The 25,596-nt window shown below is 32.7% G+C and overlaps 1 protein-coding gene and 1 long non-coding RNA gene across 4 annotated transcripts; both read left to right on the top strand.

Annotated features, from left to right (window-relative positions):
* The first annotated feature begins 372 nt into the window (after nt 1-372).
* Nucleotides 373-14,547, top strand: LOC111404114. Of its 3 annotated transcripts, XR_002704656.1 has the most exons (7): nt 373-390; nt 940-1,024; nt 10,132-10,227; nt 11,923-12,603; nt 12,689-12,813; nt 12,905-13,591; nt 13,686-14,546. It is a non-coding gene; the product is annotated as an uncharacterized LOC111404114 (long non-coding RNA). The 3 variants fall into 3 exon arrangements; XR_002704655.1 differs by having other exon boundaries at nt 11,923-12,813; nt 13,686-14,547; XR_002704657.1 differs by lacking the exon at nt 10,132-10,227 and having other exon boundaries at nt 11,923-12,813; nt 13,686-14,547.
* A 3,830-nt stretch (nt 14,548-18,377) lies between these two features.
* On the top strand, nt 18,378-19,372 carry LOC111404740 (putative disease resistance protein RGA3). The gene is made up of 2 exons (XM_023033503.1): nt 18,378-19,244; nt 19,331-19,372. The coding sequence occupies exons 1-2, from the start codon at nt 18,378-18,380 to the stop codon at nt 19,370-19,372; spliced, it is 909 nt and encodes a 302-aa protein (XP_022889271.1).
* The last annotated feature ends 6,224 nt before the right edge of the window (nt 19,373-25,596 follow it).

Consider the following 25,596-nt stretch of genomic DNA (forward strand, 5'->3'; position numbering starts at 1 on the left):
GAGTAACATTAATGCCACCCCCAAAGGCAACGGTGCCAAAAACTTCTTGTCAATTTTGTGTCCACAAGTGTACGGATCGTAACAAGTAGTATAATGGACCTATGAGTCCGAATTGTCATTCCCATGAAGACTCTAGCACTTAATTCAAATTTTCTCTAACCACTATTTGATGAAAGCAGATAAAAATTTGTAAGGTTTAATTTTTAATCTAAATTCGTGAAAACAATTGGATGCATACAAGATTAGTTTAGAAATTAAATAATGAACAAATATTAGGGCAGAATAATTTCACTAATTGATCACATTTATATCTTAAATCAAGATTCATATCTAATGTGGTGTTCAATCAAATTCTCCTATTATATTCAATTTAGAACGCCATCACTGTCGGTAAGTATTTCTTTCCAAATTACTATGTGACTTTTAATGTGGAATGCTTTAGACGGGATAAACGAGTTATCACCATTCCGAGTTGAAAGAAGTAGATTCTGGTGGAAATTTGAAAATGATCATAAGAAAATTATGTTTAGGGCTACAATCAAAGATTGTAGAATTTTGGCTAGATTGGAAGAATTGATAAGGCTTGAGATTGAATAAATTATTTAATTAAATCTACCATAAAATTAGGGCAAAAAAGTAATAGCATTTAGTAGATGCTAAGAAGAACAAAAAAATCATGGGTTTCAAGTGGCTTGGAGATGAATTTAGCAGAAGCAAATTACTGTGTGAATTTGTGAATATTGTGATATTTGTGATAAATGATAAATTGAGGAATTTGTGAATTATCTTATTAATCTTCTGATCATTTGTTTGTAGTGTAATTTAAGGTTTATTATCTATATTAATATAAAATATTTTTTTACGGTATTGAAGATAACTGTTACCCTCAATATCTAATGCTTGGGTTGTTTCGTCTATTAAATTTATTGGTTTTTGTAGGGTGTCATTTTTATATGACCTAATTCATAATGGAATTTCCTCCTCGAGGCAACTTGGAGAGATCAACATTTGGAACTTGATAAAAGTGAGTTGCACTTTGTTATACAATGCAATTTTGAGGACAATTGAGTTTTAAACTTCTTGAGTTCGCCAAGTAAAATACCAATAATCATATTTATTTGTACTTGGGTCTGCCAAATAGAAGCCACAAGGACCCTAACTAAAAATATTATGCTTGTTTAAAATGAGAAAATAAACTGCAAAAACCAATATTGGTTGGATTATCTCGTGTCAAGAAATGAAATAAAGAGTAGACTAGATTTCACAAGGTGGATTTTTGTGGCATTTTAGTATGATTTTAGAATTGCATATGCTGAAAATTATATTTTTAATATTCTATTTCTAAAGTATTTAATGTTAGGCAGTAAAGTATGAAATTGGATTATGCAAGAAATTCATAAGCTCCTCAAAAATAATATAGTAGAACAGATCTTGTTATTACGGTCGTTGACTATTGACAGTCAATAATAAACGATCGTCCTAGCTAACTTTCAATTCTGGATCTGCCACTGATTGGAAAGCTTTAATATCTTCCCTAGCTAATCCATTATAATGCTCTCGAGCTCAGTGGCAGCAGGAAAATACATCCAGTTAAAACGACCAACATGGAATCCAGTGCTAAACTTCTCCCCCAAGAACTCGGGCAATGCTTCAACTGGAAAAGAATAAAGGGAATGACGAAGATAGGAGGTGGGATTGACTTTGAAAAGTCAAGAATATTGCGAGAGAGAAAAAATGGGAATATTATAATAAGAAAAACTATCATTGAGACCCTTAATTTATTATAAATATATCAATTAAACGTTGACTTATTATTTTGGCGATTGCAAATACTAATCTTTCATTGTTTTAGCGCTTGAGTCATGAATGGACAATTATGCTTGCGCTTATTTAAAAAAAGAATTTTTCCCCATGTATTTATTCTATAATATACTTACTGATGTCAACGAGTCAAATCGAGTCAGGTCGCGAATCGAAACTCAGGCTTGGACTTGTCTCGATTAAAATCAAACGAGTTTTTTCCGAGCTCGAGCCGAGCAAAAGCTTGGCAATAAAAAGTCTTGACCTGAGCTGAAAAGCTCAGGCTTTAGTGAGCCGAGCCGGGCCGGTTCGATTTCTCTCTCTCTCTCTCTCTTTTATTTTTTTATTTTTTATGGCACTCGAAAGGGAGCCACCTGTCTTTGTTCCTTTTTTTTTTTTGTTTTTAAAATTAAGGTCCGAGCTCGAACCGGTGAGCCACATGGGCCTGCTCGGGCTTGGCGGAGAACCTTAAAATGGAGCTCGCCCCTAACCTTGAGCAGAGTCGGCTTGGGCTTTTTTCGAGCCAATGATCTCAATTGACATCCTTAAATATTCTTGTCTTTTTTATGTTTATTTACAACTATAATCCATTTTTATTGAATTAATTTACTTATTTTGACAGATACCAAGCTGGCATGCATATTGGCCTTTTATTGATTTTATGAAATTCAAATCAAGGGTTGAGATGCATATTACCTTAGCATCTATCAAGGAAGTTGTCAAAAAATTATGCAAGTAGCATGATTGATTTTTATTTTCTTCGAAGAACTCTAAATTAATTGCAAATTCAAAAGAATTTTATAATAGTATTTTAATTAAATATTAATAAACAATCTCATTATTGCAACCATTGACGATCAATAGTCAATGGCCGCCTTAGTTCAATCGAGATCCTGGATCCACCCCTATTTATAACCACTCTAGTCACTTTATGTGTTGCCCACGCCACAAATCCATTTTGAGATACCGCACACAGAGCTATAGCTGGAATTAAATATTTGGATATATCATGAAGTTACAAAGATTGTACTTGTGAACCAACAGAGTAATAGATCAGTCCAGCCTAATCGCAAGATATTTGTTGTTGTTTAGCACTTTTTTAAGCCCCATTTTTGACAAAAATGTATTTTGGAATAATATTTTGTTGGAGAATGTGTGATTAAAAAGTAAGATTTTTTTTTTAATTTACGTTTAAAATTATATTTTAGGAGACTGTGTTATTGACAACGAATTTTGAAAAAAAAAAAAGGAGTCCGAAAAAATGGGGGCCAACCATACGCTTAGAGCCTGTTTGGGAGTGATTTTGAGAATTGATTTTTTAACCGTTAGGAGAAAAGTGGGGTCCACCTGTGAGAGAAGAAGTCAAATATGATAGCTGGAATAGTAAAATAACGGTCAAAAAATCAATTTTTTGGGTGAAAAAATCGGGCCCAAACAGGCTCTTAATAACATTTTTTTTTCTGCTGTGAATTAAGAAAATTGTTGGAACATGTATTTGGTAACATAATTTAATTCTTCTATTTCTATTAGATTTGAGAAGGTAATTTGTATTGTCAGCTCATTAATCTTTTTTTTTTTTTTTAAATATTTTGGATATAAATTATAATTTAATCCTAATAGGAATTGATTAATGGAGAACACTGTTATATATATGTTTAAGTCAGAATGTGCTGGCCCACACCATCATAATTTCCGTACCACTATCCAATATATAGGGTATGTCCGGCAGTAATTTTGAGAATTAATTTTTTTACCGTTAAAAGAAAAGTAGGGGCCACCTGTGAAAGAAGAAATCAAAAATTACAGTTGAAATAATGAAATAACAGTAAAAAAATCAATTTTTTGAGATGAAAAATCACTCCTAAAAGGGGCCATAGAAATGGTTCGAACAGTTAATACAACTTTCGTTTAATTATGTTCAATTTATCATAAGGCATCGATACAAAGTATCAAATTCAATACAATTTCTTTCTATAACACATTCTATAAATATTTTGTAAGTTAGAGATTTAATCAACTTCCCGAGATTTTTACAAAATTAGGTAATAATCGAAAGTTAGATAATCCATTTCAATCAAGGTGCCCTTGCACTCTGGTTCTGATTCAGTATTTGTTCCAACCTAGGCTAGTTGGCATTTCGATTTCTGATTATTTTGTGTCATTTTTTACTATTTCTGTTAAGAATTTGTGACCAAAATGTTGAATAGAGTTCTCAAACAAGAACAATTATAGGAAAAACTTATGGACTAAAAATTTCAAGAGGCGCCTCGACTTATGCAAACTTGCATTACTTACGAACTTAGAACTCATCAACTCAAATTTAATTTAAAATTTGAATACCATTAAACATAACGATTAAGGAATACATTAATAATTCATCGTGCTAATGTTAATATCAAATTAGCAAATGTACTTGACTACTGAGAATGTCTAACTTTATATCAAAAATGCTAAATGGGTAGATTTTGGGGACAGGCTTGTGACAGGAGGCTGAAATTTAATTTTAAATTTTGCCACGTGTACAATCGTGGTCACACACCACACATGGGAGGATGTTGTCAATTTCGATTGTACAACTAGTAAAAAATTCTTATATATAATTATCATTATTATTATTGTTCGCCAAATAATTCCACACGATTGCCAATAAAAATATGGGTAAACTAATGGTGAGGAATAATAATACATATAGGTTGCCAACTTTAAACAGGTTTACCATGCCAAAACAATTACATGTAACACGCTTTCCTTATAAATTGAAAAAGCATATTCATACGATTTTATTTACCCGTCAATGATCGTTTCTTGCAGCCTATGCTTAGCTTTTTTTATTTTTTATTTTTTTTCTGTAGTAGAATTCTTTTCCCTCTCAGAAAGTGTTCTTGGCATGAGTGATGCTACACCTACAAAAGAGGATGACAAAGTTGGTTGACAAAGTATAAGTTGGCAATATCTTTATCACTCATTTCAAAAACAATTTTTGAATTCAAAACAGATTAATAGCCTAGATCTTGCCAACATTAATTTTGTCAACAAACTTTGTTAACCTACTTTGTACAAGTAGATTAATTGTCTTGGCATTGATCATTACAATACAACAGAAAGTTTAAGCCCTTTTCCTGTTCTCTTCCTCGAATTTTTGCTTTTATCTTTTTCTCTTCTTGGGTTTTTCTTATCCCACTTGAATTTGCCTCGGAAATTGATTTCCATGTGGAATTCTACTTTAATTCCTGGGGTCTGCTCATAAAGTTTGAAAATCTTATCTTTCTTGAGTTTCCACTTTGAGTTTTGCTTCAAATGGTTTGATTTTCTAAATTTCTCTATCACAGGGTCTAACTTTATCCTTTTCATTGGTTTTGCTTATTTTCTTGAATCGACTCACAATTGGGATATTGATTCCATGGGACTATGTCATGGAAAACCCGTTGAGCCTTCTCAAAATCTTTCTGATAATCCAATAATCCCAGATGAAATTAATGAACATACTCCGAATTCTTCAACTGGGAAAACTCCAAAATTCCCATTTTACAGTCCAAGTCCCTTTAAGAACTCACTTGCAAATTATAGCATCACTTCTACTCCTCTCCGATTGCTTAAGCGCCCATTCCCTCCACCATCACCAGCTAAACATATTAAGGCATTTCTTGCAAGGAGACATGGCTCGATGAAGCCTAATGAGGCCACTATACCTCTTTTATACTCCATCTTTTTACTCCCAAGCGAGTCTATGACAATCTCGGTGTTAAGGTGTCCTTCCGCACTTAATTGCATGTTTAACCTCTCTATATGAATCAGGTATGGAATTAAGTAAAATAATAGCTTTATATGTTTCAGACACATTTTCATCATGGTTAACAATGTCTTAAATTAACTTGTTAAATACATTCAAATTGTCGTCAAGATCCAATTCATTTTAAAGCTGAAAAATCTTTTAAGTAAGTACAACTTATTAGGAGTGGATTTAAGCAAATATAACTCCTTCAATTTTTTACAAAGTTTTTTGGTAGAATCAAGTTTTTCTACTTTTCTAAAATTAGTGTCAGACAGGTGTAAAATAATTGAAGAGTACACAATTTTATCATACTCTTCTTTTTGTTCTTCAGTCAAGTTTGCAGGAAATTTGTCATCTGTGACTTTTGAAACTTTTTGTTGGATCAAAATACCCTTAATCTTTTGCTGTCAAATTGAAAAAACCCCGTTCACATTAAAAATTTCAATTTCAAAATGTGAAGACATTTTTAGAAAAACAAAACAACCGAATGTACAAATAGGTCACACAAAGTAATCTTAAAGTCGCAATATACATCGTTCAAGATTCCCAGAGTTTCATAAGATTCATGATCTTAGATTAAGGGAATGTTTTTACGGGTGAAGTTCAGGTGTTCTGACAGGATAATCAATACAACACAAATGTATCTAAACAAAAGTTCGAATTCTCATGCAATGCAGTCTCACACAATGACTATATGACAGTTAAAATACAAAATCAACTACCAACTTGCAATGAAAAAAAAAACTTCAAATATGGCAAATAACTCCTAAATTTCTAGCACAAGCAATGTTACTCGTTTACGATAACCATAAACCTAACTTCACCCCATAGGATGACTTACTAATGCTGAAATTTAAATTGGGATAAACCAATATACCAGAGCGGACCTATCCGAGTCCGTAAACTAGGAGAGGCATGAATTTATCACTTTAGGACCACTACTATTCGTCCTAAAGTCTTTAGCGACTACAGTAACAAACCAATTACTATCGTTTCTCGAACGTGCGAAGAACAATTGTGTCCAGATTCTACTGTACAACTTGAAACAGAAAACTAATAACACCAAAATGTCAGAAATACTTGAGGAACAAACTGCCTGAAAACCCCTTGTTAGAAAATGTGTCATGTGCCCCTACGCGTAGGCTTCACGAGCCGTCGGACTGTCTTACACATCGGACCTCCTGAACCGCTACCACCTAAATGTCACACCAATGGTCTCCGTTTCATAAAACTCTTTCTGGATTGTCCAAAAATTGTACAAACAAGTTCGAATTTTACATAGTTTTTTGGCAGTTTCTACAATCAGTTTTATGCCTAGTTTCAGTCAGTTTTTTTGGATGTTTTTGGTATGGTTCACAAGCCCAAACCACCACCTTGAAGCTCTGATACCAAATGTTGTGGAAGCTCTCTCCAAAGATCTTCAAATCGATATTTTTCGAGCTCAGTCCAATGTAGTTTTCTCTAACAAACAACCGAACCAACTGGCTCTAATCCATAACCAATAAAATTCACGTTAGTTGCTATTCAATCTTGCCCACAAAGGACAAGAAACAGTGATGATTTGTAGTCACAAAGGTATGGGAAAAACACCATAATGGTATGCTATGAAGGAACTACTAATTACACAAAGTAATCAACAAGTTTTGGCACTTCAAAAGGTCGTTTTTCACACACTTCAGGGGACAACCGAAAATCTCCTTTTCACGCACACAAACCACACTAGAAAATAGCAAGGGTTGTAATCTTATAAATAGTCTAGGGTTAGGCTTTTAATTAAACTAAAAAGAAAGATAAACGGGCCAAGATTCAAGCCATCCAAGAGAAAATACAATTGGACAATATATTAGAAGGAATCTGTACTGAAGGAAAATCTTATATAGCTATGGATTGACAAGGTATGATTCCAGACTCCACGATGACCCGCTTGAAGAAAATGGCAATAAGATTTTTGACAAGTTGTCTGCCAGGTGCTTCTTTCGTAACATAAGGTATACATGATTCTCTGTACGAAGTTGCAAAGTCAATACTTAGCTTAAAAGTTTCTGAAATGTATGCACAGAAGATATTCCAGAGACTGCTCGCTTTGTAAAGTTATTTGATGATACTAATTCAATACTTAATTTCCCAGAGCCATTGCTCAAAATTAAGAAATTACATACGTTTATTTGGTTATGTGGAATTCTCGAGATTCCTATTTGTGATATTAGGTCAATATTCTCGAGTTTTGGATTTATTTTTTACTTGGTTTGAAGTGTTGCCTAATACCATTAAGAGATTGAGCCATCTAAGGAACTTAAGCATGGATAATTACATAGATATAAAAGTACTTCCAAGTTCAATCTGTAAGCTCTATAATCTACAAATGTTGAGCCTAGTGGGACTCGAGAAATTTGAAAAACTTGCCCGAGTATATTTGGAAGTTGAACAGTCTGAGACATTTGTATGTTACCTCACAGCAGAAGACTTTTCAAAGAAGGGCATAGGATACTTGACATCTTTTACTAGAGAGGGAGATAGGATACTTGACATCTTATACTAGTCTTCTTCAACTGTTTTCATTTGGCTTCTGAGTTTTCTTGTTTCATCTGTAGTGTATGTTCTGAGCCTGATTAGATTGACTACAATCAGCCTGAATCCAATGTCAAGCTGAACCGAAGTTATTGATCTGCTTGCATAATTAGCTGAATATGATGTGTGTACAGTGAAAATCATGGGAATTGGTTTTTCACAAAACCAAAGCAAATCACTCGCATAAGGGGAGGGGGAGGAAAACAAATTTCTGGGAAAATTTTTGCAATCAAACAATGAAAAATATGAAAAATAATTTCCATTTTCCATGAAAATTGGAACAAATCAAATAGGGCCTTAGTAGTATATTGTCTCGTGTTACGTGATCCACTTTACCAAATATGCCATCACCATTTTCAGCTTTTCAATTTACTATTTTATTTTGTGAATTTATTACTGGGAAATGAGTTCAGATGGCCACCACTGACAAGGAAATTGTCCAAATGGCTTTTGACCAGAATTGAGAAAAGAAAAGAAAAGAAATATTAATTATTTAAAACTGTCAAAAGACACTTTTACCCTTACATTGTAAAATGGAGTTGAAGAAGAAGATTTGAGGATTTTCTTTTCATTTCAACTTACACGTGAAAACCCTTCCCACCTCTTTCCCTTCTTCATCTAATATTCCCCTCTAACAACCTTCTCTAAAAGGCTGATCGAATTTACTCTCTATAATCCCACATTATTTTCAAGAAAGTAAAGAAAAAGGAAAATTACAGGAGAAACTACAAAGAAATACCCATTTGAATCAAGACATGCAAATGGGTGTTCGGATTTTATTTTTTCTAGCTCTTTTGAGCAAGTTGTCTCATGCTCTCACTCCAGATGGTATGAAGTTTTTGTCTCTTTTTACAATTTTTTTTTTCCAAATTAAATATTATATGTTCTATGTACTAGTTTTTTCGGATGGGAAAATCTTTTTTTTTTCTTTCATTTTTAGGAGTGGCATTCATGGAGTTGAAGACCAGTTTGAATAATTTTTAAGTTGATTTTCTTTCGTTTTGTCTTCAATCATCCTACTTTTGCTGTTTTTGCGATAAGATCTGTGGCTACTTAGCTTTTGGTGTTTTGTTTTATTGAATGTAAGAAAAAATAGTTGATTGTAATAGTAGCACTCGTGACGAGATGATTGTTACGGTATTATGCTAAATCTTTTCTATGGATAATTTTTGATTGATTTTCAGTAGTTTTATTGGGTTTACCCAGATATTATGGTATTGTCTTTTATATTGGATTTTTTATGTGCAGAAGTAAGTTTTGATGCATGTTGATTTTGATTACTCATTGCGTTACATATTCTTTTTTTTTTTTTTTTCGCTGTTTATGTACTTTATTAAATTTAATATTTCATCCCATTTTACATTTTTTTGGCAAAAGTCTAGTTTTCATCCATACAAGAGAGAATTTGTCTGTAAGTTTGTAAATGTCGTGAATTTTGCTAAAATTAGTATCTTTTACTATTTATTGTCCTTTAAGAATGCTTTTTTTTTTTTTTCCTTTTTTGATATCCGTGATTTGCAAGGCTAAAGCTAACTGTTTCTTTCTTGCATATGAAAAGTTTGAGCTTCTCAATTTCAATTTTATCTTGATAATTCAAAGTTTGATTGTTTCTAGCCTCTACTTGTAGAACAGATCATTCTTTATTTTTTAAAAGCATCGTCCATGAACTCATTTATGAGTTTTTTATTAATGATTCTTTTGTCTCCATCATTCTTTGGTTTCTTATTCTTGTTTGGGTTATTGACTATTCCTTCAATATTAAACTATTCTCCTTCAAAGTCTAAAGCCATATCTTCTCATTCTCCTTCAAAATGCATTGAGTTCTTGTGTGTTCTTGTATAAGATTTAAAATCTCTTATTCTATTTGGAATTTTTAAATCTTATTATTCTGTTTAGATAAATTTACAGAATTTTCAGTTCGTATTCGGCTATTTCAGGTTAGTGGTTTGTAGCTTTTGGGTGGTTTGGCTAATTCTAGCTTTGCATTTCAGGGTTAGATTCGGTCGACATCTGCTTGGGTGTTTAGCTCTTTTTTTTGTGTGGATTGCAAGGAGTTAGCTTCAGTTGATTAGGTTTGGGCTATGAAGGTTTGGCCTTTTCCTAATAAATAAGTTTATAGTAATTTGAGGTTTATGATTTGGTTGGGTTTTATATTGGAATTGAGTAGCTTTTATTTTCTCTGAGGTGTACCGTTTCGAAGTTTTTTTGTAGCATAGTTTTTTTTTTTTTTTTTGTGGGAGCTGTGTATGTGGCTGGAGGACTTTTTTCCATTGTGATGTTCAATTGCTTCTTCCCACCCATCTGAGACAACTTAATTTACATTGTGTTTAGTGCATGCTTTGGTATTTAAAGGATGCCAAGGAGATTGTTACCAAAATCGAATAAGGAAAGAAAGAATTTTCTCGAATTTCTCTTGAGATGCACGCCAAGTGTAAATTAGGGCGCTCGCCTGGCTTGTTTGGGAGAGCCTCAGGCTTCTCTTTTTCGGTTTAGGCGCGTGCCTTTTCTACAGGCGAGGGCGCGCCTAGGCATGATTCTAACAACCAAACATCGTATAGTATTTTTGTCATAACTTTTTCTCCCAATTCCGATTGAGGTGATTCAAGATGTCATCTTCCAATTCGATCGTTTACCATGTCAAAAACGGGTCTTAATATGATGCTAAAAACTGGTGCATAACTTTTTCGATTGGAAATAAAATGTGATTATGGTTTGATTGTATTTCATCTCTTTAACTTCTTTTCTCTTTCGTTTGACTTCTAACACTCTTGAATCTTTATTCCATCGCTCGTTACATCTATGGATTAATTGTAACTTTGTCCCTGAACTTTCATCCTCTTTTTTTTTTTTTTTTTTTTTTTTTTTTTTTTTTTTTTTTTTTTTTCTTTTAAAAATAAAAAATAATTAAGAAATACTCATGGTAACCATTCGAGCCGACGAAATTAGTAATATTATCCGTGAACGTATTGAACAATATTCAAATTTTTCAGTCATTCGTTTCGCCTTCCAGTTCAACTTTTGGATATTTGCATTTTAGTCTTTCAACATTTGATTTCTTTCATTTTAGTCATTTTTAGCTCATTTCTTCTAATTTATGCCATAATCATCCAGTTGCAATCTAAATCAAAATATAAGGATACTCAGTACATTTAGGCATCAATTAATCACAAAATGTCAACTTTAATGGATGAAAAAAATGACATTTTATGTTCTATCATTGTTCATTCTTTTTTTCCTTTTGTCTTTTTAGCTGTGCTCTCCGATCGAAAATAGGAATTGTGTTTTGGGGAGAACCTCCTCATATTTGTGATTTGTTGTAGGCGAGTTAGAAAATGAAACTGCAAACCAATATATTGATCTAAAAAAGTTTCTGTTTCCAGGAAAGATCGAATAATTTCTAAAAAGTTTACCAGTTGTTTAAAAGAAAAATGACTTCTTATGTTAGGTTTAAATGATTTAGAAAATGAAAAATGTTGGATTTATGAGCAAATTACTATACTAAGGTGAAGACATTTAACTATGAAGCCATCGAGTGCACAATTTATAATACATTGTATTTACAAGTTCTCTAAAGCACGCCAAGTAATAATGACTATAAGTGAATATCAAATAAAATATACTTTCTTATTAGCAATGATAATGCCTGTTATTAAATTTCATACTAAAGAAAAAACTAAAAGAACTAGGTAATTTGTTTTAATATTTCTATTTTTTATATTTGTTATTATGTGTTTTACTACCATCAGTTGTGCTAATATTTGTATATATTTTATAATTTGCAGTGCTATGGAAAACATTCTTCAAGTTGATGCTACGATTACGATGAGATGCAAATTTCAAATAGTGCGAGATATTTATGAGAAGCTCGATACAAATTACGAAAACAAGCTTAGTGAGAGCTGCTTCGGATCTCTCTTTAGGTTGAATGATATAAGATTGGCTTCGCAAGTTGTACATCAATTATTATTGTGAAAGATAAAGACCAGCAAAAAAGAAGTTTGGTTTAGTATAGGAGAGAAACAAGCAAGGTTTGGATTTGAAGAATTTGTTTTAGTTATGGGCTTGAATGTGAGTGATGATAACAACGTAGATAAGACCTTGGGGGCAGAGTGTTAGATCGTGAAAGAGTACTTTAAGTAATGTGGGGGTAAGATTACGAAGGGAGATGCTTACAATGCATTTGTAAGTTGCAAGAAAAGAAAGAGCAATAAGTATAAGTTAAGTTTGATTGTAATCTTAGTGTACGACTTGTGGGCTACGGAGGAAAATACCTATATCGATTTATGGTGGCTGGATTGGTGGATGATCTCAACAGGTTCGAGACGTATCCATGAGGAAAGTTTTCTTTCAAATACACAAGCAGTATATTCAAACATGAAATAAGAGGTAAATTCAAAAGTTTGGACATTGGAGGAGAGTCAAATTGTTGATATTCGTTGCATGGCATTCTCCTCGCTATAATGGTATAAACAAACAATACACTTCACTTGTATTATTTTTTTATATATCAATTTGTGTCTTGAGATAATAATGTTTGGGCATTTGAAGCAATTCCAACCTTGGGAATAAAGGTCGTTACGAAATATCCAAATGTAATTCTAAGCATGGTCAGTTGGGAAATGTCGAAGAGGTTAGCATCTACCGCCATTGATAACATGTTGAATTTGAAGGAGGTAAAATTGTCTTTTTTAAAGTTTAATGGAAACAAATTGTGGAATTAGTTTTGTGAATGACTAATGATTTGCATGACTTTATATTTTGCAGTTGGAGGTTAATCCTACATTAATTTCCATCGAAGTCGAACTCAAGGAGGCCTATTGAAAAGAGTTGAAACCAATCGTGGAAGAAGATGAGAGTGCTTCACACCATTCGAATGAGACGAGGCTGACATCATGCATTCCACCAACACTTTTTCTAAAGCATCTTAACCACCATTGTTTTCTCATAAGATGAATATAGTAGATTTATTGAGCACGAAAATGGAAAAACTTGAGGGGAGGCTGCAAGCAATCATATCAACTCGACTTGATCAAGTGGAGAAAAAGGTTGACAGGTTAGTAGAATTGGCTATGGTGAGTCGATTCCATTCAACGACTAGTACATTTGATGGTGCCACTATAGCAAAGCTTATATACCATGACATGAACCGAAGGGTGGGTTGGAAAAGGAGGCTGGATTTGATAATGTGACGGACGTGCCTACATATGAAAGAAAGGTAGAAGAGCTTTAGGAGAACTTGAAGTTAGAAGAGGAAGTCAAAAAAAATGGAGGGAATGAACCTGAGGTTGGATGTGGGAATGATATGGAAGAGCAAGAAAAGGAAAAAATGGTCGAAGATGGTGTTGAAAAAGAAACAATAGTAAAAAAGGACCATCATGACGTAGAGAAATGCATCGCTGATTTTCGTGACGCTTGAGAAACATAAGGTGAATACGAATAAATCCAATCAAGGTATGTAAAAAGCAATTTGAAGTTAAGTTTCATGTTATTACATTGAACTGGCACAAGTTTTAGATTTCTAATTGTTGGTACTTGCAACATATAGGTGACAGTGTAAAAAATGAGGAGGTAGGATGTGATTCACCGAAAGGTCAAGGGTATCGTCCAAAGAGAAAAGTACGCTTATTGTATTCTCCCTTCATGAACTCGACAAAGAGGAGAAAGTTGTCAGATATCAATGTATATGATCCTTATCGAGAAGTAGATCCCGTAAAGGTTGAGGCTCTTTCCAAATGGATGGAAACTGCATCTTCTCGGTAAATATTACATATAATTGCATGTACATGTGAAAGTAATGATATTATTACATAAATATAACTTTGTTATGATTTTTTTGTATGTACAGTGAAGTTATACTATTGCACTTTTATGAAGTTCAAGTAAAAATTTTAATCGACCTTTTGAATGAGGATAGTTGGATTACTGGCAGCGTAATTAATCTAACTTTAATGTTTTTACGATAATGTTACACAAGAGTTCAGTTTGTATTAATTAGTTTATTTTTGCATATTATGAAAGAGGCCCTATAGTAGATACGAGAAAGAGCTTTCAAATTTTCCAATCTATTCCTGCAAGATTGTTGCATATTGGATACTTCTATCAATTTGTTTTCAGTGCACATGGCAAGTTGCAGCTGAGTAAAGAGCTCTATTTTTGTAAGAGTCTAATCAATTACATGAAAGGGGCTATTTCGAAGCTTGGTAAACCTTGGAAGGACTATAGATATTTGTATATTCCTTGCTATACTGGCAATGATTGGTTCGCAGTTCAAATCGACTTAGAGGAACGAACAATTTTTATGCTTGATAGTTTAAAGGGTCACATTCTTAGAGCAGCATTGGAAGCTTACTTTCTGCTTCTACAAGTGGTTATTCTGTTGATGATAAAATCCCATGTCACGAGTGAAAACAAATATAGCACGAAGAAGTTCAAATTTGTGAATGTCAAAGATGATCCCTAACAAGAAAAATGTGTAAGATTGATTAATTTCATAATTAATAGTACTTTATAATTTTAACTGTTGAAAATTAATACAATAATTGCACTACTTTTTTGTAGTTATGATTGTAGGATCTTCACCATAAAATACATAGAATTTCTACAAGTGAATATGGATGTACATCAAGTTGATAGAATTCGTACCAATATGGCGATGTGGTTTCCAATGATGATATATGAAGCATGCCAATGGTTGCTGGAGCAAAAGTGATGACAATTATACTTTCGAACTTCAAAAATAGGACTTTCTGCGATCTTGGTTGCTCGCAAGCGCCACTTGCAATTTTCATCAATACAAATAATTGCATAAGTGCTCTTATTCGACATCTTAATTATGTATTCGAAGTGACATTTCACATCCAGCAATTGCATTTTTGATATTAGGTCATATTTTGATGTAAAGAACTAGTTCACTTGCACATCTTTCATTTCTGGAATTCTTACCGATTTTCCACAATGGACCGTACTTGCATTTATAGATACAATCCAACTACATTCAAAATCATTATCATTTGCTATATTTCGACTATAAGATTCATCCATGAGTAACTCCACATCATTGTCATCTGCCACAGAAAATTATCGTAGCCATCTACTCTTCTAGACTATCTTCACTTACATCAAAATTATTACAATCAACAAATATTCCATCACCATTGTCATGGTTACCATCCCCCCGTTCAAATATGTTCCTTCTCATTGTTCATATTTGCAATTTGTCATCTACTCTCTATTAACAATAAACATTCTTCATATCAAAATCTTCTTGATTTTCAACTTCATTCGAAAGAGTTACACAAAGAAAAGTTTATCTACAGACAGATAGAAACCACTTCTTATTTTTGTCACAATCAATTACGGTCAGAACAGCTGGAGCTTTAGACATTATAGGGGCAACAGCTGAAATCTCCATTTTATATAACCTTGTATCGACGTTCAACACCTCTTTAACTTTATCATACAATTCCACATAAGAAATAGTTTTCACCACAAGAATAAGATTTTTTTTCTTTCCTTTGCCATTCCCTACATATTTCCATTTCCACATACTTTCAACTGACTGCTCATATTCAATTAGATAACGAACTGATATCCATACCATATTCAAGATGTCTATAACTGTAATTCAATATAAAAATTTCATCAAATTTCAAATATTGTAAAGTACTGACAACGATATGTAAGTCATTATGGATTACAAAAAACGACATGTAAGCCGATTTACAATAGACTAATTAAAAAAATAGTCATACATGTCTTTGCCAACTTACATTTCACTCTAACTGATACAAATGATGGTAATGAGAAAGGGTTGGGAAGTAATCCATATCAAAACTCTAATCCAATGTTAAAATGAATTCAAAATCATTGTTCACAAATGAAAACTATAAACATATATATAACAACATGAAGAAATTATTCAAGTCTAAAAATTAAAAATTTACAACACTCTTCTTCTCCAAATACCCAATAATAATATTGCAAGATTTTATTATTCACTTCAATCAAATGAGTGTTCAAGGGAAATGTAATGTAGAGTTTATGGTTTCATTAAGTAGAGAAAAATGATAATGAGAAAGAAAGAGATTGCATACCTATACAACCGGTTTTTGATGAACAAATAGAAGGTAGAATTTAATTAGGGTCCAATGGGAATTGAAAATGGGAATTAGGGCAATAATGTCTTTTTGTATGTAAGGACATTTTAGTCATTTATAAATTATATTTTTCATTTTCCATATCATTAGTCCTTCTACCTAAAAAATATAGTTGATGGACTTTTTAATGTTTTGTTTGACTAGACTCTTTAAATGAAACACACTCTATTATTCTTCTTTACCATTTGCACACAATGTTCTACGTAAAAGTGACAGACAAGCAATGTAAGCCCCCTCTTAAACAATAATTTTTATAGAGCTCTTTTTTTTAAAACTCATTTTCAACTACACATTCTTACAATAAAATATTATGCACGTAAACCCAAAATTTTTTCGTACTTTTTAACCAAACATTGTCCAAAAAGTCAAAATTTCAAAACTCATTAAACTCTTCTAAATTTTTGTCAAACAGGGGCTAAATATCTTAAAGAACCATATCATTTGTGCATTATTTTCTTCAAAAAATGGTTTCTTGTTTTCAATATTGGTTGTTGATCTCTTCAACAAAGATGAGTGGGAGTAAAGATGATGGTGACCGAAAGTCGGCTATATAATATTGTTTAAAAGCAAGTGTTAGAAAATTGTTAGAAAATAACAGGATGAAAGACAAATGCATTCTTCCTGTATTGAACCACTTTTGATTCCCTAAAACTGATTCATTGATGAGTTGGAGGAGAGTTGACTTTGCTTCATAAGCATTTTGGTTGTCTAACTGATCTGAATATAAAAAGTAACAAGATTTGAATATTACTTGTTGATTTTCAGCAGAGATGACCGGGAATACAAATAATGGAAACCGTGTTTTTCATTTATAAGAAAAGCTCATTGGCCAGAAATCAGAATAATCTGTTTTTCTCATTCTTCATTTTGGCTTGTATAATTAGCAGATCAACAGAGAAAATTTGCAGGCTACCAAAAGGTATTCTGATGTTCAAGTTTTAAGATGAATCTTATCATTCTTGGTTGTTTAATGGCAAAGTTTCGCACTCAATACTATTAACAACTTCTTGTATCCTTGTGCCTTTACGACATGTTTGCTATGAGATATTTGTAATGTGGGTACAAGTCAATATTTCGATGTTTTTGGCTTGTAAAACACTTTCTTGCATCGTGTGGTCCAATTGAATTTACTTATTTTGTGAATTAATTATTTCACTATGATATGTATATGCACATATTGTACTGTGTAAAAGAGACAGTGTATTCATCTGAATATCTCTAACGTTCGCATCAAGATTGCGATGAGCCATATCATTTATTCTTCTAACAAATAACAACGGCTTGCATGTTATGGTCATTTTGGATTTAAAAAGAAAAGAGACAAACTTTACGATTGGATTTCAATATTGCTTATTGATCTCTTCAACAGAGATGAGTGTGAGTAGTGTTAAGAAAAATGCAAAAAGAAAAAAGAAAAACTGCTGAAATTGTAAAATAATGAAAAAAAAAAAAGTTATAATAAATAGAGTAATAATAAAAGAGAGGAAATCTGGTTGTTGATGTAAGAGTGGTATTGGAAGGAACCAAGGCTTGTGTTACACATAGCTTCCTTAAAACAAATTTTCCCTCCATTGTGGTGCAATAAGACTAATGGTGTCTGTCTCCCACTGGGATACAACGGCAGGTAGAAGGTAGATGTGACGGAGACCCTGGTTTCATGTACTAGAAGCCCACAAGCAAAGAAAGTCGGTAACAATGTAGTTTATTTGAAGTGTAAGCAAACTGTTAGAAATATAACAGAATGAAGACATGCATTTTACTGTAAACTAGCTGTTTTAATATTTCTTTCATGAGTGATTAGATATCCTATTAACAGATTAATTGATGAGTTGGAGGAGAGTTGACTTTGCTTAATAAGCATTTCTGGTCGTTTAATCGATATATAAAAATAAGAGATTTGAACATTACTTGTTGATTTTTAACGAAGAGTACCAGGAATAGTTGTTGTTGAAACCGCGTTTTTCCTTACATAACCACTATAAGCCCATTGGCCAAGAAATTAGAATAATCTGTATTTCTCATTCTTCATTTGGTTTGTTACTCTAGATTTTGCCATTTTCAAGTGAAAGCTGAAGCCGGACATGGGGGAAGCAGTTGTCCGCAGCATGTTGGGAGAACTCTCCAGTCAGTTGAGTTCCTCTCTCTTTGGAGAGATAAAACTTGTATGTGGTGTCAAAGGCGAATTTCAGAGACTCAATGAGTTGTTGTCTTCACTCGAATGCGCTATCTTAGATTCAGAAATGCAACCGAATAGGAGCAATCAAGAACGTGACCGGGTAAAAAAGCTTGAAGATCTTGTTGAAGATATCAAATTAGTAGTTGATGATTTCCAGACAGAAGCTAAGAGACAGCGAGTGGAGAATCGCTTTACAGATAAGGTAACTCGTATTTGCTCACGCCCAGCTTTTCTATATAAGATGTCCCACAGGATGCAAAACATTAGGAAGAGATTGAATGATATTGCTTCAAATTCGGAAGCGTTAAATTTCAGTGTTCCAGATCAAAATACATCACTTGTACATACAAATCTTTCGAGGGAAACCACTTCCTTTTTGGGTGAATCAGCAGATGTTTTTGGAAGAGACGATGATAAGGAACGAATAGTGCATGAACTCATCGGGAATTCAAGCACGGAGAGACTCTCGGTGATCCCGATCGTGGGAATGGGGGGTTTGGGTAAAACCACGCTTGCCCAATTGGTCTATGACGATGAAAGAGTTAAACAGGTTTTCGACATGAGAAAATGGGTTTACGTTCCAAAACATTTCGAGTTGCATGATATGATAAAACGTATCATTGGCAGCTTAGAACTATCAACAGACGCTTCTCTTCAAGATTTGAAAGATCTTCTCCAAGAAAAACTGATGGGGAAGAGATTATTTATCGTGTTAGATGATGTATGGAACATAGAATCTTTGGGATGGGACCAACTGAGAAATCTTCTCCTGGTTAGTGATGTGGGAAGTAAAGTCATAGTAACAACACAAGATGAAAACATAGCAAAAATGATAACTAGTATGCCTTATATCGACAGATTAGAACTTTTAACCGAAAAGGCAACCTGGGATGTCTTTAAAAGATGGGCTTGTCGAAGTGGTGAAGAGTGGGATCAGGAAATAATCGAAGAAATTGAAAAGCTAGTAGTGGAAAAATGTAAAGGATTACCGCTAGCAGCAAAGGCTTTGGGCATGGCACTCAGTAAAAATTTGTGGCTTATGTTAAGCATATTTATAAATTTTACCCAGAATCTATAAAATCCATTGAAATCTATAAAATCCATGAAAATCTTTTAAAATCTACAAAATGGAAATCCATTCAAATCTTATGAAATCTATTAAATTCTATCAAATTTTACACAATTCATGAGAATTTATAAATATTAAGAAATCTATTAAACTCTGAAATGGGGATACCCCCGTAAATATATTCAAGCCCCAATTCTATATAATTTGGTCGCATTAATCTAATTAATTAGTTATAGATTAATTTTTAGTCACAAATTATCAAATTATTGGTCATAAATTATTTCTCCATCACAAATCAAAAATGTTGTAGGCCAAAGATCATTTTCACAAGTCAAAAATTTTATAGGTAACAAATTACTAATCGATCACAAAATCAAAACTTTTATTGGTCACAACTCATTTATTCATTGCAAATTATTAAATGAATTGGTCACTATTAATTTTTCGATCACAATTTATTCAATTGTGAGTCAGTCTCAATTTTTAGGTCACATATTACAAATTAACCAAACATTAGTCACGATTAATCAACTGTGAGTCACAGTCACAATTGCTTCTAACAGCACTACTGCCGCCGTCGCTGCCACCACGATAACGACATCCAACACTACCGCAAATACTATCACGACGGCTACATTACCACCGCCAACATCATCGCTTGTACCAACATGATCACTACAACAACCAACTGCATCAAAAATGCATGTACAACTGCCGCCTGTACCAAATCCATTATGTCCTCCACCTCTATCGCCTTCTACACCTACAGGGTTACACATCAATATATCTCAACTGTCACCCCCAACCAAAAAAAAAAAAAAAATGAACGAAAGTTGTCACATAATACATTTTGTGACTCAACATTCACAACAAACATATTTTTCGTAAAAACTTTATTGGAATATTCATTAACAAACTAACTACTCGCCCTTTTAATTTTTGCGACATATACACATTACGACGACATTATGGTTACAAATATTATGTTACTATTTCATATTTTTTGCGTCAAACGAACAGTATTACGATTTTGTAAATGCAATGAATGATCGAAAATCGTCGCAGAACACATTTCATAACTCATATAGCGCGATAATAACCGCAACAAATATATTGTCGTCGCTAAATTACTTTTGCAACAAACTTTCAACTTTTGTGAGAACATTTCTTTTCGCGAAATTAGTTATTTTTTGTAGTGTCATGTTGTTGAGTATCTTCCATTATAATGTTTTATTACAAGACTAAGATCAATCAAGGATGAAGTACCACCAATAATCTATTTAACCACAATATTCAATACTTACATTTAATAATAATAATAATAATAATAATAATAATAATAATAATAATAATAATAATAATAATCCAACAAATTTCTACCTTGAAACCTAATAAATCTGTAAGCAAACAACACCAAGTTAATACTTACCTAATCAAGGTATCCAAAAATAAATTGAAAATCGCAGACCTTACGAATATCTTGATTCGAAATATATACCGTACTTGCTAAAATACTCACCAACAGCTAAGGTCAAACCCCAGTGCAATAAAAAATAAAAAGATTAATCTATTTGTACATAGTGGTTTACACTTTGGTTCACACGGCCCTATCTGACCTCTCACATGGGAGAGGTCGGGTCCCACGCCCAAATGTGTGGAGCCGACCTCCCCATGTGAGAGGAGTGGTGGGGTCGTGTCAACCAAAGTGTAAGCCACCATGTATAAATAGCAAGGTTCAAAATAAAAATACACAGTGAGTCAAACCACGCGTTTTGTACCTCACTTAACAAGTAATACAATTTTAAACGAAACAACACATGTCATGCTAAATGCAATTTAACACACATTATATTCATTTAGGAGTCAATCTAGAGCACATAATAATACACAGTTATAGATAGGACTATACATATGATGAAAGCACAACATATGATAATACACATAGATCCTTTCAACAAGTTCAACACATAGGAGAATAAAAAATTAATATGAAGTTAATCAAATAAATAGTCAACATATGCAACCAATGCAAAAATGATCTCTAAGAAAAAGTCTCACCCCAATTACTCTACCTCATTTCATGTAACATGTGTATATAGAATACATCTCCCCTCTCATCGCCAACAATACTCACTAAATAGCTCACACTTCATGCTAACTGATAATCCACTAAAGATTTTGAGTCGATAAGATGTTCCTCTATTACTTCCTCACTTGTTCTCATCTAAGTTAGGTAAATAATGGATCTCCACCTTAATAAAGGTGACAGGAGTGTGTCACCCTCTCATTCCACTTGATTAGAATTGTTGTGGAGCTTAGGAGCTTCGTAGAGTTTCATTATAAAAATATATTCAAGCCAAGGCTTAGTAAATTAATTGTAAACAAATTATACAAGCTCAAAAGGATAAAATAATCAAGAAATCAATCAAGAAGCTTGGGTTTCAAAGATTTCAAAAGAAGAAGGCAAAATCTTGGTGCAAGATCTTCATATTTTTTTCCATTTTTCTTAAAATCGGTGATGTACTTCAATTCTTTCTTGTTTTATTCTTCTATCATTATGTGTAATTAATTATTTAGTCAAGATGAATGATTGTAACATAGTTTTGAACCTTAATTTTAATTAAAATATTTTAAATCTCCAATTAATTTTATGAATGGATTTTACTTCGAATCTTAATGCTTAAATTAATTGGCCATTATTTCATTGATTTTGTGAGCGATAATTATGTCAAGAGGCGGATTATTTGTTTGGACCACGTAGTAAAATTTGGGAACCGGAATAAAAGCATAGAGATACCTTTTCTAATTAAAGCTGTTGTTAAATGTATTCTTAGAGAATTTATACATTTAACTAAGATTTATTCGAAATCACAAATAAATATGGAATTGACTTAGTTAAATAGAATCAATTTGAATTTGAGAGAAGTAAATTGAATATGTATGAAGAATTCGACTGGATAGACATAATCAGTTGTTATAAAATTTAGTGATTGAGATTAAGGGAATAATTTTAGTAAAGTCATGAATCCTAACACTTAAATCATCATATAAAAAAATTCATGTTTTATTGTTTTACTACATTTAAAAAAAAAATTGCAAAAAGAAAATAGCTGCTAATTTTATTTGTTTTCAATTGAATTAAAGTTAAGAATAATTTAATAAGAAATGCTAGGTGTACACCGAAGGCTGACAGCCCTCTAAATGGGGTCCCACCCCCCAATTAGAGGCCGTCGAACCAAGTGTACACCAACTTAGCAAATTTCTAATTTAACAAACTACTATATAGTAGTCCTAATGTGAATGATTATTCAAATTCATATGTTTACTTCATTAATTATTACAATCCGCACACTTGTAAGATATAAAATCGACAATATTTCTCTAATAAAGCTACTAAAAACCCATAATAGTTTTATAGTACACTAGTTACACGTACTATTATTCGTTGTCACATGTAGTTCAAGTTAACCCCAACATGTGTGAGTGGAATATACTGAAAATTATAGATCATGGGTCATCCATGTAGGGTGATCAGACCCGCAAGACATTGAAGTGAGTTGGAGAGAATTATTTGAATTGATTTCAAACCTATGACTTCTCTCAATTTCCATCAACTCCCAATAACTCTGTACAACTCCCATCACTTTTGTCTTGAAAGTTTTCGAGAAAAAAGATGACAGAAAGCACTGTAAAATTTGTATAGAAAATTATAGATAAATTGAAAAGTTCCTAGAACCACATTTTGGCATGAAAATTCACAAAATTTGACACTTAGATTGTGGGCAATAATCTCTTTTCATTCTGATTGAGATTGGGATCATAGGAGTGCTAAAAATGTGGATTTTGAAGTTTGGAAAAGTAATGTGATTCATCCACAAAAAAGAGCTTTAAATTCATCTTTGAAAGTTAGAATTCTTGAACCAATTTTATGTTCAAGCATGCTATGAATTCTTTTAGAACCAAAATAGTTTTAGATAGCGTTACTACAAAATTGGTTACGATTCATTATCTTTTTGAGCTTTCCTAACCTTTTCTCTATCATGCTAGGGTTATTTGGAATTTCAGCTTTATTTCAATTGATGTACATATTTTACATTATTGGGTTTTCTAATGTCATGCAGTCAAACTCAACGGCAAGCTATTACATGCCACTATGAAATCCATTTCGGCTAGTTCTGTTGGAAATCTACTTATCATGTGCAGCGAAAAATAAAACATTAGATTCCCACTAAGGATCTCTTTGTATTTAGATAGAAATTATGATAAAAAATATACCTTTGAAGAGATCTGGAAACTTTTTGCTTTTCTTTTGTTTCAGCAACATCGATCTATCACCCACAGATATCCAATTGTCCAGCCTCCAATGGTAATCCACACAAATAAATAGATTGTGACAACTAGGGTTTTTTCTTGTACCAGCAATAATAATGAATTTTCTCTATAGATCCAAAATTCTAGCTACCTTTTTATACAAAGTCAAATGGGTTTGGCCTATCTCGTAACCCAGTCCAAGATTTAATTAATCCATTTAATTAAATTCAGTCCATAAATTAATTAATTCGGGCCAATAAATAAGTAACACAATTAATTAATTTATCCAACGCTTGTTAAATTAATTAATTGGTAAAACACAATCTTTCAGTTCTCCGTTAGTGTGTGACCTATTAGGCTCTCAATCATGATATCTAACGATGTGAATTACTATTTTGATCTAATCAAAATCGATAAATTAAAACATCTTTTTAATTTATCACTTACTCATGTTCGCCGTCCCAGATTGATATCTAGCAATGTGTCAGGGTAATAGGTGTGATAAAAAATGTCATGTGGTATGACAAAATCAAACTCATTTGTTTACCGTGAAACTATAATCCCTTCATCGATATGATCCGATCAATTGCGAGGTATGAAAATGTGTCAATCTTGATTATCGATCATATCTTTCATTGCACTATTAAGTCAATATAAGTCGAAAACTCATTTTCAACTTTTCAGTACACTTTGGCCAAGAACTTCATTATCAACTTAATTGAATAAAATGTTGATCACAATCTCTTACTATCTAAGAATGACGGATCCTCTATTGATCATTCACAACCTTCATAAAATTCTTAACATACCCAAATGACGCCGTATTAGTAGTCCTTGGCAGAGTAACATCCAATATCGCCAAACTATGACTGTCCTCACATAAGGCACCATGATGACCTCAAGTCAAAGTATTAATTCCACTACCAAATGGTAGAAATTAATCACTAACACTCAGATAGTTCTCCACGTGGAATCTCTTAACGGGTCTCCAATGTTTTGTTCTACAACAAAACATTCACGTGTTCATTTAAATGTCACCACACTTTACCTTGTGAGATCAGCTATTTACTTCATAAGTAAGAAATGTCATACATGATGGTTTATCCATAATAAGGATATCCATATATCGTTATCACTTATGACCACGAATTATTTAAGATTTAATTATATGTAATTTGTATCTCACAATCACAACTCCTTGTGATTAACAAATTATCAAAATCTGAATTTACGGACTCTATTATTTAATTTAATTGAACATTAATTAAATAATAAATTTGCCATAAGATTGCGTCAACTATATATTAAACGTGTTTATGTCCAAAGTCAATTGGACTTGGGGCATAACACTTACAAACTTCTACTTGCACTAGATCCAATCACTTATATATATCTAATATCATAAGAGTTTACATAACGATCATATTTATGTTGCAACAATATTATTAATTGTGGGGATTCGTCCTTCTCTTTACGTCATTTTTAGATTATACCGCCTTAATACATGTATCAATCATTGATGAGACATTAGTTCTTTCGCTTGTACGATAGCTCTTTTGTTATCACAATACAATGACATGTGATCAACAATGTTAAGAACTACTCCAAGTTCATTAATGAACATCTTGATCCACACTACAACTCTTTCCTACTTCTGAAGCAATCATGTAGTAGGTTTCTGTTATTGAACCAATGGTTGTTCTACGTTTGAAACCTTTCAAACACACTGCTTAAGAGTTTTGCT

The sequence above is a fragment of the Olea europaea genome, chromosome 11 (genome assembly GCF_002742605.1).
Source record: "Olea europaea var. sylvestris chromosome 11, O_europaea_v1, whole genome shotgun sequence".
Classification (NCBI taxonomy): Eukaryota; Viridiplantae; Streptophyta; class Magnoliopsida; order Lamiales; family Oleaceae; genus Olea; species Olea europaea.

Coding starts and splice junctions, on each gene's coding strand:
- LOC111404740 (XM_023033503.1), top strand. CDS start 18,378: ATGGGGGAAGCAGTTGTCCGCAGCATGTTGGGAGAACTCTCCAGTCAG. Junction 19,245..19,330: donor AACTGAGAAATCTTCTCCTG/GTTAGTGATGTG, acceptor TTATATCGACAG/ATTAGAACTTTTAACCGAAA.